At 38.5% G+C, this 21,466-nt stretch overlaps 1 protein-coding gene across 1 annotated transcript in view; it reads right to left on the bottom strand.

The window, feature by feature from the left end:
- Window positions 1-1,992: 1,992 nt before the first annotated feature.
- Window positions 1,993-21,466, bottom strand: part of KIFBP (kinesin family binding protein) — a 62,130-nt gene continuing 42,656 nt past the window's right edge. The window contains exons 3-7 of the mRNA XM_065922484.1: window positions 21,188-21,267; window positions 20,701-20,884; window positions 18,074-18,158; window positions 7,693-7,808; window positions 1,993-3,431 (exon numbers count right to left, since the gene is read on the bottom strand). Of these exons, the coding sequence (XP_065778556.1) occupies window positions 2,556-3,431; window positions 7,693-7,808; window positions 18,074-18,158; window positions 20,701-20,884; window positions 21,188-21,267 (1,341 nt within the window). The 3' untranslated portion in view covers window positions 1,993-2,555. The remainder of the gene's footprint in view (window positions 3,432-7,692; window positions 7,809-18,073; window positions 18,159-20,700; window positions 20,885-21,187; window positions 21,268-21,466) is intronic.

Here is a 21,466-nt window from a genome sequence, read left to right as displayed (position 1 = left end):
TTCAGTTCAGTTGCTCAGTTGTGTCCAACTCTTTGCAACTCCATGGATTGCAGCACACCAGGCTTCCCAGTCCATCACCAACTGAGCTTGCTCAAACTCATGTCCATTGAGTCAGGTGATGCCATCCAACCATCTCATCCTCTGTTGTCCCCTTCTCCTCCTGCCTTCAATCTTTCCCAGCATCAGGGTCTTTTCCAATGAGTCAGTTCTTCACATCAGGTGGCAAAGTATTGGAGCTTCAGCATCAGTCCTTCCAATGAATATTCAGGACTGATTTCCTTCAGGATTGACTGGTTTGATCTCCTTGCAGTCCGAGGGACTCTCAAGACTCTTCTCCAACACCACAGATCAAAAGCATCAATTCCTTGGCACTCAGCTTTCTTTATGGTCCAACTCTCACATCCATATGTGACTACTAGAAAAACTTCAGCTTTGACTAGATGGACCTTTGTTGGCAAAGTAATGTCTCTGCTTTTTAATATGCTTCCTGGTTTGTCATGGGTTTTCGTCCAAGGAACAAGCATCTTTTCATTTCATGACTGCAGTCACCATCTGCAGTGATTTTGCCCTTTTAGCCCATTAAAGTCTTATCTCAGTGTCACTGCCCACCTTTTCAGCAGCCTTTCAGGTCACTTTTACTAAACTAGCTCCACTTACCATTTAATGTCAATCTAGCATTCTGGTTCCTTTTTAAAAAAATACTTATTTTATGTGGCTGCCCTGGTCTTAGCTGTGGCATGCAGGCTCTTCCAGTTGCAGCATACAGGATCTCTGGTTACAGAATGTGGGATCTAGTTCCCTGACCAAGGGATCAAACCTGGGCCCTCTGCAGTGGAAGCAGGGAGTTTTACCCACTGGGCCACTAGGAAGTCCCTCTGGTTTCTTTCTTAACAGCATTCATGACCTGAAATCTTCTTGCTTCTCTATTTACTTGCTCCATGAGAATAGGACCTTGTTGATCTTCTTCATTATTGTATCCTCTAAGCTCAGAAAAGCAAGAACAGTGCCTGACCCACAGGAGATATTTAATAAGCACTAAATATTCAGTGAATCACACAATGCTGTTACATTCAAAGATCCACACCCCCGCCTCCCTCCGGCAAACTGACCTCAAAGGAAAAGCAAGGTATTTACCACACATAAATAAACATTACAGAATCTTAGGCTTGGCTTCAGAGAGCTTAGGACTAGGTTAACATACAGTGCTATTCTCTGTATCAAATTTTACAACTGATCTTGATATTGGCACTATCTGAAGAGGAGTTCCATTTCAATTCTACATCTACTTAAAATAACATATATTAACAATGTTATTATGTACAGATCTTTTTTCAACAATGCTTTAAGGTTCACCAGTATACTAGGTGGAGAAGGCAATGGCACCGCACTCCAGTACTCTTGCCTGGAGAATCCCACGGACGGAGGAGCCTGGTAGGCTGCAGTCCTTGGGATTGCTAAGAGTCAGACACAACTGAGCGACTTCACTTTCATGCATTGGAGAAGGCAATGGCAACCCACTCCAGTGTTGTTGCCTGGAGAATCCCAGGGACGGGGGAGCCTCGTGGGCTGCCGTCTATGGCTTTGCACAGAGTCGGACACGACTGAAGCGACTTAGCAGCAGCAGCAGTATACTAGGACCCTCTGAGAAACTGAATCCAGTAGAACTTTTCTGGTACATGTTAGTATTTCAGTAAGGATACTCAGTAAGATTTTATGTGTTCTCTCTGTACAACATTACCAAAGAAATATTCTTCTCTGGCTTCAAATAAGGTAATACTTTTGAAGTATCAAAAATAAACCAATTCTTAATGGGGAGGGAGGTGGGAGGGGGGTTCAGGACGGGGAACACATGTACACCCAAGGAGGATTCAAGTCAATGTGTGGCAAAACCAATACAATATTGTAAAGTGAAATAAATAATTAATTAAAAAAATAAATAAATGAAAAAAAATAAACCAATTCTTACAAGAAGACAAAAGAATAAATGGAAGCTTTTGTTAGTGAAACAAGTCAATTTATTATATTTCCAACAAGGCCTTTTTGTCTCTATAATGAAACATACTACAATATTTTACAACATAACTTAGTTTTTTAATATCTCAGAAAGGAAACTATTCTTTTTAGGAAAGTAAATATTTTGGGAAGAATAACTACAAGAAGTTACTTTTTCAATTTTAATACAGTAACACCTTCCCCCCCCCCCAGGTATATTAACCAGCATTTTTTTCCCTTAACAAATCCATCAAGTAAATATTAGCCAACAAAAAACCTACTTTTAGAAAATGAGGCAGGAAAGGCATATACTTAAATAGGAAACGAGCAATCTAAAATACCAATCACATGTCACTTTAACAAGGCAATGTATTTACATAATTAGGTATAAATTATTAATTATGCTGATTAAGGTCCTAGCAAAGACTCACTTGGTCTGACTGTATCTCAAGCTCAAACAGCACTCACCTGGCTATTAAGTGAAACATCACAATGGAACTGGGTCTGTTTAAGGAGGAAAAATATCTCAATATTGCACATCTTGTCATTAGAAACAAGGATCATTAAGTCAGGGCCATCTTGGTTCTGAATCGCTCCATTTTTGTTGGAAGAAGACTTACCATCTCTTTGCTAAGCTCTAGCTCAACTTCTATTTCCTGGGCAGCTTCAGGGTGCTTCTCACAGTAATCAACAATAAATTTGTAATGTTCCAATGATGTTGCCAAATTTTCTAGCTCTTTCTTGGGATCTGCAGTGATGATTTTGCCATAGAGGCGGGCAACTCGAAACTTAGCTAACATGGCAGGGCGAAGAACATCTTCCCCTATATGCTCAGGAAAGACTTTATTTGGGTCTCTTAGAGAGTCTAAGAAGAGCTGATAGTACTTCAGTGCTGACTTATTCAGATTATTGATTTTTTTCACAATGTGTGAATCGGGATCCCTCAGCTTGTCAGCTATGGCAACCTTCAGATCCATCATATCATAGTAAGCATGTGCAATTTCAAACTGAATCTGTCTGTTGACCAACAGGTAATACTGTGGATTGAGGTCCACCATCAGGGGCTCTAGCATAGCTATTCTGCGTTTATGCATCTTGCACCGTCTTTCCATGTCAGTTTCAAAGAATGCAAGCACTTTAAACAGAGCACTGTGGTCTTGGACAACTTCAATATGGTCAGTGACATAACCATCAATCTGAAAGAACTCTTTTGCCTCAAAGACATAGTGCTGGCCCGTTAAAAAAAGCTCTCTGGCTTCTTCAAAATCTAAAGGTCTCAGATAGCTCACTTTCTCTTCCACTGCAGAGATGGCATCACACAGTTCACCGGTTCCAAACTGCACAGCTTTTTTCCTAACTCTTTCTTCCTCATCTAGTTCTTTTTTTCTTAAAGCTCTAAGTTCAGATTGTTTATCAAGATCAAGCTCTCCTATGTTGTCCTGAAAGAAAAAAATAAATTATGGTTAAGGAAAACAGACACTGACTTGTCTCCTGCTATCAGTACTAAAGCAAATTTAAGATCCCCTGGAGAAGGGAATGGCTACCCACTCCAGTATTCTTGCCTGGAGAAGTCCATAGGCAGAGGAGCCTGGCGGGCTACAGTCCACGGGGCTGCAAAGAGTCGGACACAACTGAGCAACTAACATACAAGACAAGAAAACCCTCTTACTTCCCAGCCTGGGGGAGGGAGGTATTACAATCACATCTTTTAGTCGCTCAGTTGTGTCCAACTCTTTGTGACTGTACGGACTGTAGCCTGCTAGGCTCCTCTGTCCATGGAATTTCCCAGGCAAGATTACTAGAGTGGGTTGCCATTCCCTTCTCCAGGAGATGTTCTCAACCCAGGGATCGAACCAAGATCTCCCACATTGCAGGCATATTCTTTATCATCTGAGCCACCAGGGAAGCCCACATCTTTTTAAAGCTCTTAGTTTTTTTTAATATTTATCTACTTTTTTTTAATTTGACTGATCCTGCTCCTTAACTGTGGAATGTGGGTTTTTTTAGTTTGTGGCAAGCAAATTCTTACTTGCAGGCATTCAGGATCTAGTTCCCTGACCCAGGGATAGAGCCGAGGGCTCCTGCATTGGGAGTGTGAAGTCTTAGCCACTAGACCACCAGGAAATCCTGACTTCTTTCTAGTTATATTCCAAGTAATTAAAAATGAAAGAAACTAGGAAAAAAGTAAATAACACAACTGTTTATTACTTTCCTCTTGGGGGAACTAACTCATTTATAGTTACTCCTTCAGATAACATAAATGCATATGAAAACTATAAAAGCTATGAAATATTATATACATGTAATACATTGTTAGTATTGATATTTTCACATTAGAGTAAGGCTGAAATCAGTCTTAAAAATATTGCAAAGAAATTCCATTAAGATTAACAGCATGATGTTTATGCTAAGTTATTTAATAAAATATACTACAGAGAAATGCTCTAGGTCTCTCAAAGATACTAAAATAAAGACAGTGTTAAATCTACCATCATAGTTAAAGTTATCTCCCCTACCTCCTGGGGCAAAAAAAAAAGAGGAAGGAACTAAGATGGCTGAAAAATAGTCAGTTCATTCTCTTCTTCCTGTATGATAAAATTAAACATCAGATAGCCAGTGGTCAGCCCCAAAGCCAGTTCTTCTCTTCATTTGAGGTCCTCTCTCTAGATCTGCATTGTTCAGAATAGAGTCATGTGCTATGCTCGGATGACTACGGAGCATTTGAATTGTCCAAACTGAGATGTGATCGGTGTAAAATAATATACACCCAATTTCCAAGATTTAGTACAGATTATAAAACAGTGCAACAAGTTTTTAGTATTAATGACAAATGGAAATGAGTATTTCATTATATATTCTAGGTGGAAGAAATACAAGTTAAAATTCATTTCACCTGCTTTCTTCTTTGTCTAATGTAGCCACTTCCCAGATAGTGCTAGTGGTAAAGACCTCACTTGCCAATGCAGGAGACATAAGAGATATGGGTTCACTCCCTGGGTCGGAAAGATCCCCTGGAGCAGGGCATGGCAACCTACTCCAGTGTTCTTGCTGGAAAATCCCAAGAACAGAGGAGCCTGGCAGGCTATAGTTCATGGGGTAACAAAGAGTTGGACACGACTAAAGTGACTTAGCACTCAGTCAGTGTAGCCGCTAGACAACTGAAAGTGACGAATGTAGCTGGTTTTCTATTTCTATTGCACAGCACGGCTCTACACGGGTGTCTCCATCTGTGCCCACGGTTGCAACTGCCATCCTCAGGAGGAGGACCCACAAATCTTCAGATACACCAGGCTCTTATTAGGCTCCAGACCCATAACTAAAGCTCCGTACACACCTCCTCCTCCTTTCAGAAGACTAAGACCCCTCATCCTCAATATGTTCACAATGGAACTCTCCCTCTTCTGCAAACAGGTTCCTATTCTCTTATTTTAGTGAAGGTCACTCCCTCGAGCTGGACAGCCAACTATGCAGGAGAATCATCCTTGATGTCTCTCTCCTCTCTTAGCCCACACTTCTTATCTATCATCAAATCCTTTCTGTCTTGTCCCCTAAATAACCTCTTGCACCCACTCTTTTCCACCATCTCTTCCTCCACTGTCCTAGCCCAAGCTCCCTTCACATCTCACCCCCACCGTTCCAGTGATCTAAGCAACCCTCCTCGTCCACGCCTGCTTTCCCTCAATCCTCCATTCTGCCACCTAAGTGATCAGTCCAAACCCTCCCGCCCCCAACCAAGGCTTCCAGTCATGGAAGACCCAGAATGTTCCAGCCCCTTTCTAAGTCGGTCTTCTATCACACACGCTCTCTCTGCTCCAGCCTCACAGGCCTTGCTCCATCATTTCCACCACCGTGCTCCCCACACCACAGAACTTTTCAACAGCCGCTTCAGCTCCTTGGAATGCTGTGTTTCTTCTCCAGTATAGAAATTCCTATGCATTCCCAGAGCTTCTTTCAGATGTTACTTTCTCCCATCGTGACGACTTATATCTTGTGTCTCTCCTTTGTGGAACTTAACTAAAGTTGCACTTTCGTATGACGTAAAAACCAGGTCTTTTTTTGTTCATCATAGTACAATGACTACTATAAACCTGTCAGAAATAAATACTTAAATTGTAGATGTTATTAAACTTGAATTAAAGAAGGCTTTTCAGGTAAGCAAATGATCAAAGGATGAAGCTAAGGTAACAAAGCCAGATTAAAGGAAATCTAAGTAATTTAGTAGTGTGGTCACTATTTGAGTTTAAAACAAGCAGGTGGTAAATTCCAGTGCCCAGTCTGGAAAGCATGGACTAAAGGAATGGTAAGAGTAAACCACAGGGCACTTTGCTTGACACAGTTACTTCAAATGCAGGCCTAAGTCTCTAAATCTTGTTTACTGACCATGCTTCCTGGCGGTGTATTTATTTACACACTTTTTAGACTGCTTTCTGAGAGGAAGAACGCTGACAGATTTTCTGGGCTGCAATTTCTCTAGACATAAAACTCCCTAGTTCTTCTCCCCACTTCCTTCCCTTTCCAAATATGCCTCATCTTTACCCTCTACCTCCAAAGTGCTCTCACCTTTGAAACACTCCTGTTTCTGGGGTTTTGTGGTTTGTTTGCTTTTATTTTGTATAGTAGTTTCAAAAGGTTCTGTATTTACTAGTAAAAATGGTTATACTTTAATGCATGTAAACAGAAAAGAGGCATAACAACTCCTCCAGGAAAGTCTCCGATGTACTTTAGAATATGCATCCAAATAATTTATTTTCCTCTGAAGTGTTAGTGTCTCAGCCGTGTCTGACTCTTTGTGACCCCAGGGACTGTAGCCCTCCAGGCTTCTCTGTCCATGGAATTCTCTAGACAAGAATACTGGAATGGGTTGCCATTCCCTTCTCCAGGGGAATCTTCCTGACCCAGGGATCGAACCCGGGTCTCCTGCATTGCAAGCAGATTCTTTACCGTCTGAGCCACCAGGGCTCTGATTAGGAACTAGAATCCATTAAGTATGGATTAGTAATAATGGTATCAACAATGATAGTTAACATTGATTGAGGACTTAGTTACCTCTTGGACACTTTTCTGAGCCCTTTTTTAACTCACTATTATTATCTCCATCTTACTTGTGAGGAAACTGAGACACAGAGAAGTTAACTGCCATGGAGACACAGCCACAAACTAGCAGGGCTGTTTCCAGATACATTTATACTTATATTTTTATCAATATGTATATTTACTGTCTAAAGTATATGAAGATTAGTAACATTTCCTGCCATCAGGTTGCTCACAGTCTAAGAAGAGGTAAAGGAATAAGATAAGAATATGAATAAGGATAATACAAAGTCAAGTGACTTAGGAAGGGTTCTTAAAGGAGGGAGAAGAGATTTGTAGGGTTTAAGAATCGTATATACATTCAATAGTTTTTGAACACCTGTTATGTCTAGAGATCGGTAGGTACATAGTATGAATATGATGAAGACTCCCCTCTGGTGGGGCTTATGCTCTATCCAGTGCCAAGTCTTGAAGGAAGAGGTGCTGTTTGAGACAGGCTTAATGGATGAGTAAGATTTGAACAGGCTGAGACAGGGAAAGCAAGAAATAAGCCTTCTGCATGCCATGAATAATACACATGCAGTGAGTCCAATGAGCATACTTCCCATTTTAAGCTTTTAGTTACATCCTGCTGTTTAAGACAGAAAAGATCACTTTTGACTGTATTACCTGCATGGAAAGTTGGGCATTCTGCATGAGAGTCAAACAGTACTTGATCCAGCATCTTGCTATTTCCCCTTTTCTTTGGTGATAAAGCTCTGGCACATCTCCTTCAGCTTCCGTAGCTAAAAGGTACAACGTGACTTGTGTAAGCCAATGGTCACAACTGTAATTTTCATTATGTACACCATTCTTCTTTATATCACTCTTGATTATAAAAATAACAAGTCCTAACTGAAGCAGTGGGAAGAAACACACCCAAAATTCCTACCACCCAGAGCTTCTTTCTAGTTCTTTAGTATTACCTACAGGTAAAAACTAAGGTCACCACATATCTTAAATTTTGCGTACAAGCACCTCAGATATTGCAGGATTGGTTCCAGATCACTGCAATAAAATGAGTCTCATGAATTTTTGGTTTTCTGTGGCTTATAAAAGTTAGGTTTGCACTACAGTGTAGTCTATTAAGTGTGCAATAGCATTGTCTTTAAAATGTACACATTTTCATTAAAAAATACTTTATTGCTAAACATCATTTAAGGCTTCAGAGAGTCATAATCTTTTTTGCTAGTTAAGAGGGTCTTGCCTCATCACTGATGGCCACTGACTGATCAGGGTACTGGTTACTGAAGGCTGGGGTAGGGAGGCTATGGCACTTCCTTAAAATAAGAGAGAAGTTTGCTGCACTGATGGGCTCTTTCTTTCAGGAACAATGTCTTCTGTAGCATGCAATGCTGTTTGATAGCATTTTACCCACAGTAGAACTTCTCTCAAAAATTAGTCAATCCTCTCAAATCCTTCCACTACTTTATCAAGTTTATGTAATATTCTAACTCCTCTGTTGTCATTCCAACAATTTTCACAGTACCTTCACCTGAAGTAGATACCATCTCAAGAAACCACTTTCTTTGCTCATTCCTAAGAATCAAGTCCTCAGCTCTCAAAATTTAGCATGAGATTACAGCAACTCAGACAAACCTTCAGGTTCAACATTTTTAAAATATTTATTTACCTATTTACTCAGCTGCACTGGGTCTTAGTTGTGACACATGAGAGCCTTAGTTGTGGCATGTAGAATCTAATTACCTGACAAGGGATCAAATGTCGGTCCCCTGCATTGAGATCATGGAGTGTTAGCCACTGGACCACCAGGGAAGTCCCCTAGGTTCAACTTCTAATTTTATTCTCATGCTATTTCTACTATATCTGCAGCTACTTCCTCCACTGAAGTCTTGCAACCCTCAAAATCATCCCTGAGGGTCTGGTCAACTTCTTCCAAACTGCTGTTAATGTTGATATTTTGACCTCTTCCCATGAATTACAAATCTTCTTAATCACATCTAGAATGGTGAATCCTTTCCAGCAGATTTTCAATTTACTTTGCCCAGATATATCACAGGAGTCACATCTACGACAGTGATAGCCTCATAATTTTTTTCTTCAAATAGTAAGACTTGAAAGTCGAAATGACTCCTTGATCTATGGGTTACAGAATGAATGTTGTGTTAGCAAACAACATTAATCGTAAGTACATCTCCATAAGAGCTCTTGGATAACCCAGGTAGACTGTCAATGAGCAATAATACTTTGAAAGGAATTTCTTTTTTTTTGAACAGTAGGTCTCAACGATGAGCTTAAAATTTTTAGTAAACCATGTGTTGTCATCCAGGTTTTGTTGTTCCATTTACAGAGCACAGGTAGCATAACTAGCATAAAACATAATCAGCATAATTTTTAAGGACCCTAGGATTTTCAGAATGGTAAAATCACCAGCTGCACTAGCCCCAAACAAGAGAGTCAGCAGCTTGTCCTTTAAAGCCAGGCACTAACTTCTCTCCAGCTATGAAAAGTCCTAGATGGCCTCTTCTTCCAACAGAAGGCTGTTTCAGCCACACTGAAAGTCTGTATAGTGTAGCCACCTTCATTAATGATCTTAGCTAGATGATCTTAGCTAGATCTTCTGGATAACTCGCTACTTTACCTTACCCTTTTATGTTATGGAGACGGCTTCCTTCCTTAAATCTCAACTGCAAACTTTTCTTCTGTAGCTTTCTCACCTCTCTCAGCCTCCACAGAATTGAAGAAAATTAGGGCCTTGCTCTGGATTAGCCTTTGGCTTAAGGAAATGTTGTGACTGGTTTTACCTTCTATCCAGACCACTAAAACTTTCCCCATTATCAGCAGGGAGGTTGTTTTGCTTTCTTATCATTCGTGTGTTCACTGGAGTAGCACTTTTAACTTTCTTCAGCAACTTTTTCTTTGCGTTCATAACTTGGCTAACTTGCACAAGAGTTCTTCTGGCCCATTTTGACATGTGTTCCTCACTAAGCTTAATCGTTTCTAGCTTTTAGCTTAAAGTGTGAGATATGCAACTCTTCCTTTCACTTCAAGACACAGCATTATTAAAATTAAATCAGTAGGGTTATTAACTGATCTAATTTTAATAATGCTGTGTCTTCAGGAAATAGAGCAGTCCAAGGAGAGGGAGGGAGACACAAGACAATGGCCAGTCAGTGGAGCAATCAGAACACATTTACCAATTAACTTTACCATCTTATATGGACACAGTTAGTGGCACCCCAAAACAATTTCAACAGTAAAATATCATTGATCACAGACCATCATAACAAATAACAATGAAAAAGTGTGAAATATAGGAATTACCAAAATGTGACAGAGACATGAATTGAGCAAATGCTGTTAGAAAAACAGTATTGATCAATTGCTCCAGAGTTGCCAGAAAACATTTTCTTTTTTTAATTCAGTGAAATGTGATAAAATGAGGTCTTCCCTGATGGCTCAGATGGTAAAGAATCTGCTCCCAAAGTGGGAGATCCAGGTTCGATCCCTGGATCGGGAAGATCCCCTGGAACAGGGAATGGCAACCCACTCCAGGAATCTTGCCTGGAGAATTCCATGGACAGAAGAGCCTGGTGGGTTACAGTCTATGGGATCACAAAGAGTCGGACATAACTGAGCAACTAACACAACACACTTACCATCATCAACTCTTTAACGTCATTTTTAAGTATAGCATCATGTACAATGAATTATATTTCTATACTTTAGTCATTCTTCTAATACTGGCCACTGTTTCTAATTCCTCTACTACAAACAACTCTAAACAAGAAGATCTGTGTGCACAGATTTGTCTGGATTTTCAATTATTTCCTTTAGATTCCTAGATGTGAAATTTACTGGGTCAGGTAGCATACACCATTTAAAATGCTCTTGATACACACTGCCAAATTATTTTCAACAAATACTCTAACAACATATAAGGCTGCTCAATAAAGTTATTTTAAAAACATCAAACATCGCCAATGTTTTAGCTTTCTACTTTGAACAGTAAAAACATCTCACTGGAGGTTTAGTTCTCATTAACTATTTCTTTTTTTTGAGAAATGCCTTTTAGACTTCAACCAATCGATGATTAAATGTAATGAGAAAAAATTTAATTTTATAATGTACAACCCTCTAACTCAGCCTCTGTATCTTTCTGATCCTTAATGATACATTGTTACTTTGCTATAAAACTTGTTAAATGACTAACACAGTTGTTAAACTGAGATAACTGACATATAACATTATATTAGTTCCAGGTGTACAACATAATGACATTTTTAAATACTGTAAAATGATCACAACATTAAGTCTAGCTAGCATCTGTCACTACACATAGTTAAATGTTTTTTCTTGGGATGAGAACTTTTAAGATCTACTCTGTTGGCAAGTTTCAAATATGCAATCAATATATTATAGATTATGCAATCAATATATTATAACACACACCATGCTGTCCCTTACATCCCCATGACTTATTAATTTTATGACCCCCTTCACACACTCACCCACACCCACCTCTGACAACCACTAATGTGTTCTCTGTACCTAGGAGATTTTTGGGTTTTGTTTTCTTGGACTCCACATGTAAGTGAAATCATACAGGGTGTGCTATTTTCTGATTTCACATAGTATGATGCCCTAAGGTTCATTCATGTTGTCAAAAATGGCAAGATTTCTTCTTTTTCTCTTTCCTTTTCTTTGTCTCTATCTTTCTGCATACCATTGTAATAGCTAAGATTTACTTTTCACTTTCCAAAAAACCATTTTCTCCCCTAGTAAGAACACATACTTTAGGTATTTAAAGTATCTTGTTAGAAACCAACGCCCATTATCATGATGTTCAGCCTGCTGTTCAGAACAAGTTTGGGAAAACTTGTTCCCAAACCTGTAGGTTTGATTTTTATCTGTCCTGAACCTTCCCAAGGTTGCAAAGCCCCCCAACCAATTTCAGAGAGCAGAGATCAGGTCAGTGGCTCTACGTGGAGAGAAGCAAGTTGCTCATCTCCCAGCAGTGATCTAAGTCACTGATCAGCTGGATCATCTCCTTCATATGAATGTTTGGTTCTACAGAAAAGGTAATTTTTAATCCCAACAGTAAAACTTTTCTACCTGGATTCTAAGGAAACAATATACAGCTGATTCTCATCATTTATGGTAGTTATGTTCTATAAAGTCACCGTGAATAATAAATTAGGGAACGCTAAAACATCACGCCTAGGGGAAACACAGAGTTAGGTTCTAGTGAGCTTCTGGACACAATATTTTCATCAACTGATCAATATATAACCTTATTTTACACACACTTCTGTTTAAAGACACCTTATTTCATGTGTAACTGCTGACTCATTAACAATGAACTCATGGCCAATAGCACTGTCGCCTGTGCCTGAATGAAGCTTATCTAACACCGTATTTTCTCCAGAAGGTGCATCACAGCCTTCACGTGCTTACGAACACTAGACACCACCTCAGCACTACACCTGGGGGCCATTTTAAACAACAAAATGCAGAACAATCTGAAAAATGTGGAACTAAATAGACCACAAAAAGGATACTTGCTTATAGTATGAGGGCTTGAAATGAGAAGGCAGAGCGTTGCCTTGTTCAACTTCAGCAGCTGGTAATGTGAACCTCAAGTGTCTCACACCCTCTGACTCTCTGCAAATGACCACAGACGTGCCTCGAGTAGTAATCTTGGGGTTATAAGTAGATTGTAGCAAGTAGGCAAATTCAAAGATATGAAGCCCTTGATCTTTGCTTTTTAGACATGGCTTATGGATTATAGCTTATGGATCTAAGTAACCGACTTCCTTAAGGTCTGGAACCAAAAGTAAGTTACTAAAATGTGCTCAGAGGTCCTATGTGGGCATATTACTGCTTTGTTTTTTAATATGGTAATTAACAATGTTACGTTAGCATACAGCAGAGTAATTCAGTTATACATGTATCATTTTTCAAACTATTTTTCCAGTTAGGTTACTACAGCATACTGAGCAGAGTTCCCTGTGCTATACAGTAGGTCCTTTCAGGTAATCTATTTTAAATACAGCAGTGTGTACATGTCAATCCCAAATTCCCAATCTAACCCTTCTCCCAATTTTCCCCCGTGGTAACCATAAATTTATTCTCAAAGTTGGGGAGTCTGTTTCTCGCTTGTAAAGAAGTTCATTTGTATCATCTTTTTCAGATTCCACTTATAAGTGATATCATATGATATTTGTTTTTTCTCTGTCTTACTTCACTTAGTATGATAATCTCCAGGTCCATCCATGTTGCTACAAACAGCATTATTTCATTCTATTTAATCGCTGAGTAATACTCCATTGAAAAGACAAGCCAAAGAATGGGAGAAAATATTTGTAAATGATAATGATGGACAACGGATTAATCTCCAAAATTTACAAATAGCTCACACATGGTTCAATAACAAAACAACCTAGTCAAAAAATGGGCAGAAGACCTGAATAGACATTTCTCCAAAGACATTTAGATAGCCAAGAAGCATATGAAAAAATGCTCAACATCACTACTTATTAGAGAAATGAGGTATCGCCCCACACCAGTCAGAATGGCCATCATCAAAAAGTCTACTAATAACAAATGCTGGAGAGGGTGTAGAGAAAAAGGAGCCCTCCCACATTGTTGGCAGGAATGTAATTTGGTACAGCCACTATGGAGAGCAGTATGGAAAATCCTTAGGAAACTAAAAACAGAACTACCCTATGATCTAGCAATCCCACTCCTGGGCATATATCTGGAGAAAATCATGGTTCAGGAGGATACATGCACCTCAGTGTTCACTGAAGCACTGCTGACAGTAGCCAAGTAATAGAAACAAGCTACATGTCCACTGACGGGTTAAATAAAGAAGGTGTGATACATACATACACCGTGGAGTATTACTCAGCCATTAAAAAGACACTGCTATGTTTAAAATAGGTTACCTACAAGAACCTACTGTACAGCACAGGGAACTTTGCTGTTTTCCTGAGAAGTAACACTGTTAATTAACTATACTCCAGTATAAAATAAAATTTTTTAAATAATTACAGAAAGTTCCAAAAGCAAAACTTGAATTTGCCACATGTTGTCCATTACTTATATAGCATTTACACTGTATTTAGTATTTGTAAATACTTTAGAGATGATTTAATGTATACAAGAGAGAATGTGTGTTGCTTATATGCATTATGACGGGAGCATCCAGAGGTGTCTGGTATCTGTTGGGGGTCCTGGAATCAATCTCCTGTGGACACGAAGGGGCAACTGCACCCAAGAATTACTGGATCATATATAGCTCTATTTTTAATTTCTTGAGGAGCCTCCATACAGTTTTTCATTGTGGCTACACCAATTTACAATCCCACCATAGTGCACATGGGTCCCCTTTTCTACATCTTCACCAACACTTGTTATTTCTTGTCTTCTTGATAATGGCCAATTAGCAGATGTGAAGTGATAGCTTGTTTTGGTTCTGATTGGCTCAAATACAGAAGCTGACTGTGCTGTGATTTATAAAGTTAAGTGAAACACTATAATTAAACTAGATATTTGGACACATCACATATATAGTATTCCAACCAAAAACGTATAATCTGAATCTTAGTGTAAGGAAACAAACATCAATTTGTAGAAAATCTATGAAATAAGAGGTCTATATTTTTTCAAAAATGCCCGATGAAAGAAAAGCTGAGGGAACTGGTCCACATTAAATACGACTAAAGAGATGTGACAATTATTATGGAAAACAGTGTGCAGGTTCCCTAAAAAACTGAAAATAGACCTCCCCTATGATCCTGTGATCCCACTCCTGGGCATATATCTAAAGAAAACCATAATTCAAAGTGACATATGCACCCCAACATTCACTGCAGCACTATTTTCAATACCCAGGAAATGGAAGCAACCTAAATGTCCATAAACAGAAGAATGTACAAAGATCTGGTACATATATACAATGGATTATTGCTCAGCCATTTAAAAAAAAAAAAGAATGAAATAACACCATTTGCAGCAACATGGATGGACCTAAAGTTAAGTTAAGAAGTTAAGTCAGAGAAAGACAAATATCATATGATATCACTTATATATGAAATCTTAAAAAATGGGACAAAGTAACCTATTCATAAAATAGAAATAAAGTCCCAAATATAGAAAACAAACCTATGAATACCAGGGAGGAAAGCAGGGCAGGGAGGGATAAACTGGGAGGTTGGGACTGACATATACACATTACTATATGTAAAACAGATAACTAATAAGGATCTACTGTATACCACAGGGAACTCTTCTCAATAATCTGTAATGACCTATATGGGAAAAGAATCTTTACCATCTGAGCCACCAGCATAGCCCCTGGGAAAAGAATCTAAACAGTGTATCTTCGACAAAGGAGGCAAGGATATACAATGGAAAAAAAGACAACCTCTTTAACAAGTGGTGCTGGGAAAACTGGTCAACCACTTGTAAAAGAATGAAACTAGAACACCTTCTAACACCATACACAAAAATAAATTCAAAATGGCTTAAAGATCTAAATGTAAGACCAGAAACTATAAAACTCCTAGAGGAGAACATAGGCAAAACACTCTCTGACATAAATCACAGCAGGATCCTCTATGACCCACCTCCCAGAATATTGGAAATAAAAGCAAAAATAAACAAATGGGACCTAATGAAACTTAAAAACTTTTCCACAACAAAGGAAACTATAGGCAAGGTGAAAAAACAGCCCTCAGAATGGGAGAAAATAATAGCAAATGAAGCAACAGACAAAGGATTAATCTCAAAAATATACAAGCAACTCCTGCAGCTCAATTCCAGAAAAATAAATGACCCAATCAAAAAATGGGCCAAAGAACTAAACAGACATTTCTCCAAAGAAGACATACAGATGGCTAACAAACACATGAAAAGATGTTCAACATCGCTCATTATCAGAGAAATGCAAATCAAAACCACAATGAGGTACCATTACACGCCAGTCAGGATGGCTGCTATCCAAAAGTCTACAAGCAATAAATGCTGGAGAGGGTGTGGAGAAAAGGGAACCCGCTTACACTGTTGGTGGGAATGCAAACTAGTACAGCCGCTATGGAGAACAGTGTGGAGATTTCTTAAAAAACTGGAAATAGAACTGCCATATGACCCAGCAATCCCACCCCTGGGCATACACACCGAGGAATCCAGATCTGAAAGAGACACGTGTACCCCAATGTTCATCGCAGCACTGTTTATAATAGCCAGGACATGGCAGCAACCTAGATGCCCATCAGCAGACGAATGGATAAGGAAGCTGTGGTACATATACACCATGGAATATTACTCAGCCATTAAAAAGAATTCATTTGAATCAGTTCTAATGAGATGGATGAAACTGGAGCCCATTATACAGAGTGAAGTAAGCCAGAAAGGTAAAGAACATTACAGCATACTAACACATATATATGGAATTTAGAAAGATGGTAATGATAACCCTATATGCAAGACAGAAAAAGAGACACAGATGTACAGAACAGACTTTGGGACTCTGTGGGAGAAGGCGAGGGTGGGATGATCTGAGAGAACAGCATCGAAACATGTATATTATCAAGTGTGAAACAGATCACCAGCCCAGGCTGGATGCATGAAACAAGTGCTCGGGCCCGGTGCACTGGGATGACCCAGAGGGATGGGATGGGGAGGGAGGTGGGAGGGGGGTTCAGGATGGGGAACACATGTAAATCCATGGCTGATTCATGTCAGTGTATGGCAAAAACCACTACAATATTGTAAAGTAATTAGCCTCCAACTAAGAAAAATAAATGAAAAAGAAAAAAAGAACCTAAAGAGCGGGTTTATGTATATGTAAAGTTGATTCACTTTGATGTACAGCAGAAACTAACAACACTATAAACCAACTAGAGGTCAATAAAAATCTTTTAAACTACTAGAGAAACTAGTACTATAGAGAAACTGCTACAAACCACATTATGGAGACAGCTGCTAAATATGAATTATAGATAAAAGAACTGTATCAATGCTACATTTCCTGTTCTATGATTATGTAAGAAAATATTTCAATGCTGGAGAGGGTGTGGAGAAAAGGGAACCCTCTTACACTGTTGGTGGGAATGCAAACTAGTACAGCCACTATGGAAGACAGTGTGGAGATTTCTTAAAAAACTGGAAATAGAACTGCCATATGACCCAGCAATACCACTTCTGGGCATACACACTGAGGAAACCAGATCTGAAAGAGACACGTGCACCCCAATGCTCATCGCAGCACTGTTTATAATAGCCAGGACATGGAAACAACCTAGATGCCCATCAGCAGATGAATGGATAAGGAAGCTATGGTACATATACACCATGGAATATTACTCAGCCGTTAAAAAGAATTCATTTGAATCAGTTCTAATGAGATGGATGAAACTGGAGCCCATTATACAGAGTGAGGTGAGCCAGAAAGATAAAGAACATTACAGTATACTAACACATATATACGGAATTTAGAAAGATGGTAACAATGGCCCTATATGCAGGGCAGAAGAAGAGACGCAGAAGTACAGAACAGACTTTTGAACTCTGTGGGAGAAGGGGAGGATGGGATGTTTCGAAAGAACAGCATGTATATTTTCTGTGGTGAAACAGACCACCAGCCCAGGTGGGAGGCATGAGTCAAGTGCTCGGGCCTGTTGGGCTGGGAAGATCCAGAGGAATCGGGTGGAGAGGGAGGTGGGATGGGAGACCGGGATGGGGAATTCGTGTAACTCTATGGCTGATTCACATCAATGTATAACAAAACCCACTGAAAAATAAAAAAATTTAAAAAAAAAAAAAAAAAAAAAAGAAAATATTTCTAGGAAGAACTCACTGAAGTATTAGAGGGTAATGGAGCCTAAATATATCTGCAAATGAGGCAAATATAAAAACTTGGTGAATTTAGATGGGCCTATGGTAATTCTTTGTTCTGTTCTTGAATTTTCTAAATTAACAGGATTTCAAAATAAAAAGATTTTTTTTAAAAGTTATATAATGAAACATGTACACATAAACTTACTGTCTTCTGTGGTTCGGATCTTTCCAATTTGACCAAAAATGACATTAGCAGCGGATAAACAGTGTCTGGCTTCCATAAAGCATTGCTGTTGCAGAAATAAGAAGAAATTCAATTATCACAAAACCTTATTTGCAATAGATACTTGCACAGTCTCTTAATATGGGAAAAGCTATAAATTCAGGTAAAAAACACTACTAAGGAGACCCTGCATGGTAACTAAACAAGAAAGTATATAAGATGTGTCTGAATATTATTTGGTTAAAAAACTATCTTAAAGATTAAAATAACAATACCCTCAAACTCTTAATAATCCAAACTGCCTGGAAAAATACCTGCTGATTGAAAATTAGCTCCCCTCCAGTAATCAATCATCCTAGTGTCCTACCATGCCTCCACATCCTTTAAGCTTCAGTCTAAATAGCCGAGTTCTCTGCATGAACAATTTTTAGACCATTTACATTCTGTCAAAGACTGGAAGATTTCATCTTTCTCAGGTTTAGAGATCCCTTTTAAATACAATCATTCAAAGACAAACAGGATAAATTTTGATAAGAGATTCTGTCTTCTGAAACCTTTCCAATTTTACATATAATGAGGCTTCCCAGCAAGTTTTGAAGTCAACAGATTTCCACAGACGAACTCTGTGGAACTGCTTTACCGACAGTTGAAGACTTCACAGTTCAGACGTGGGCATGGCAAGCTTCGCAAACCCTTGGAGAAGCTCTCCTCGTTACTCACTTCACATGTGTCATGTACGTCACAGGAATACTCAGCAGAAGTACCAAGTTAAAAGTCCAAATTTTAGTTGGAAGCCACCCTTGTTAAATATGTCTACTTCATATGAGTAACAATGATTTTGCCAAGGTGGTTTTTAACAGTTGACTATGACTTTAAAATATTAGCACTCAATGTATCTCCCCATTATGGTAAATTCAGAAGCCATCTTGACAACAGCTGGGTACCATGTGAAGTACTAGACCAGCAGTCTCTACAGATCAAAATATTGGTATTAAACCTCAAAAACCAAAAGAGAGTTACAGTTTACATAAAGAAGCTTTAATTGTTGCCCTATAACTTCTTATTCATTATCACTTCAGCACTGTCCAGACTGGTTATCTGAAAGTAACCACTTAGAACTAACAGTGAGTGCGCATGGGGTCCTCTACGTGGCTGGTAAATGTGGGACTTTAGCACTTGCAAGGTAGGGACTCGGTATGTAGCAAAACCTCATGGAATCAGATGAAATGACAGTGATATAAATGACAATTGTATTAAAAAAAAAAAGGCTCAAATCTCTTTTTGCATTGTAACTTAGCTAGTTGGAAGAAAACTTACAAAACACTTTGGTAAAAAAAGAAAAAATAAAAGCACAGGGTGGGGAGGTACTCGTGAAATTTACTGCATGCTCTACATAAGCAATGCTTAACAACTTTATAAACTTGTAATTACACTTTAATATCTGGATATCTTAGTACAATTACAGTGAATAATTTTAAAGTTGCTAAACAAAACAAGAGGCCTCTGGGAACTATTATAAAAAAAAAAAAAAAAAAAAGGTGCCACAAGCAGAAGCACCAGGTAAGTTCTGATGATCACAATGAAATGAATCCATGAGATTTAGATTTAACTGAATGGTCTGATACACACAGTAGCGTTACTTACACGCTTGATCTTAGACCAAAGTCCTAGAAGCGATGCTGTAGTCACCACAGCCCTTTCTCTCCTGCTAATAGCTTTTCTGAATGAAATTCTGTGGGACAATACTTTAAACACAGGGCGCGTTTATAGAACCAGCACTAACAAAACACTTAGAAAGGATAACAGGCCCAGGAAGGATACAGCAGCAGATAAACACAGATCTAAGAAGGAACTCTGATAAGCAAAGAATTACCAAAGTTTCAGAGGCATGTGAATTCAAAATACAAAGAAAATTATTTCTATTACTGAGATATTGAGAATTAATATAAAATCTGGCTGGGAAAGGAGGCTTTAAAGTGTTTTAGCATTAAAAATTCTTGTAAGGGCTAAAAAATTTAGGTCAATTAAGAATATATATACATAAAAAATAAAAATACACATAATTCAGAATAATTCTGAAAGCAACCAAGAAGCTCAAATTTGTCCTTGTGTAATACTCTAGGAAAAAATATAACAACCTAGAACTCTGGAATTGAGCAAGACATTCCAAACACAGAATAAGTTTCACAAAGGAGTTAATTCTAAAGAATAACTGAAAAGATCACATGCTTCTATCAAAGCCCACATTTAACAGTCAACTTCCTCAGACAAATTCTCACACTTGCCAGATTACCAATGCATAAAGATAAAGTTAAATCTACAAGATAAAATCTGCAATTCAAGGTAACATCTCACTAAAACAGAGATAGCCTGCCTGTATCAAAAAAGAATTGGTCTTAAGCAACATGTAGGACATGATAAAATTATTTTAAGATTCAAAAGGATTACTGCAACAAAGAGCTACAAACTTTAGTACACTGGCAAACTGGACTGCATTTTTCCATTTAGTTTACATCATAAACTACAAGCTACCTGTTTTTAAAAGATGACATTTTCAAGGTTTTTTTCGGTTCTATTTTTACACACATTAACTGCTCTGAGAAGCTTACCTTATTGATGTAAAATTGCGACAAGGTAGCAGCATTAATAGCCCACTCCATAGGATGGTAGGCGTTGTGCTCAAGCTGGCGTTTTAGAGTACTGTGGCAATAATGGGCAGCCTTCTCAAACATTTCCATATGCTGGTAGACTTGAGCCAGGTAATATAGATTATGAGTGTAAACCTTCTCAAATCTATAAAGGAAAAAATATCTCTGTAACAGTGTATAATTTATAAGGAACTTTCAAATCTATCAAATTTATAAGGAACTTTTTATCTTGACCCTCCAGTTCATATGACTACTGTATCTGACAGACAAGGAAACTGGGCCCCAGATATAAACAGGGTAACACATCCAGAAAGTGGCAAATGAAGGTTTTAATTCACATCAGAACCCACATTCTATAACTTTTGCCTTGAAAGAGAAAACATTGAGCAATCACCTCAAATACACCATGTGGAAATACCTGTGAGGGCTGATTTCTAGACCTGCTCACCTTTTTGCTCTCTCCTGTTCAGTAAGTTTCTCTTCTTCAGGAAGAAAATGCTCAGCAGGGTCAAGAGGAGGACTCCCAATCTGCAATCAAAGAAAAAGAAACTAAAATTTTACTGTAAACACCAAGCGCCCTCCTCTGGAGGAATTTGAGAAATCAAATTTATTTTAATTTTTACTTCATTTTTAACTAGTTCATTTTCACATACTATCCAAGAAGTAACTTCTTAACAATATTCTTGGAGTCAAACAAATTAAAGAGAGAATATATACAAGCTCACAC

The sequence above is a fragment of the Muntiacus reevesi genome, chromosome 2 (assembly GCF_963930625.1).
Source record: "Muntiacus reevesi chromosome 2, mMunRee1.1, whole genome shotgun sequence".
In the NCBI taxonomy this organism is placed as follows: Eukaryota; Metazoa; Chordata; class Mammalia; order Artiodactyla; family Cervidae; genus Muntiacus; species Muntiacus reevesi.
The sequence above is the reverse complement of the archived record's forward strand: the minus strand, read 5'-3'. Positions and strand labels throughout refer to the sequence as shown.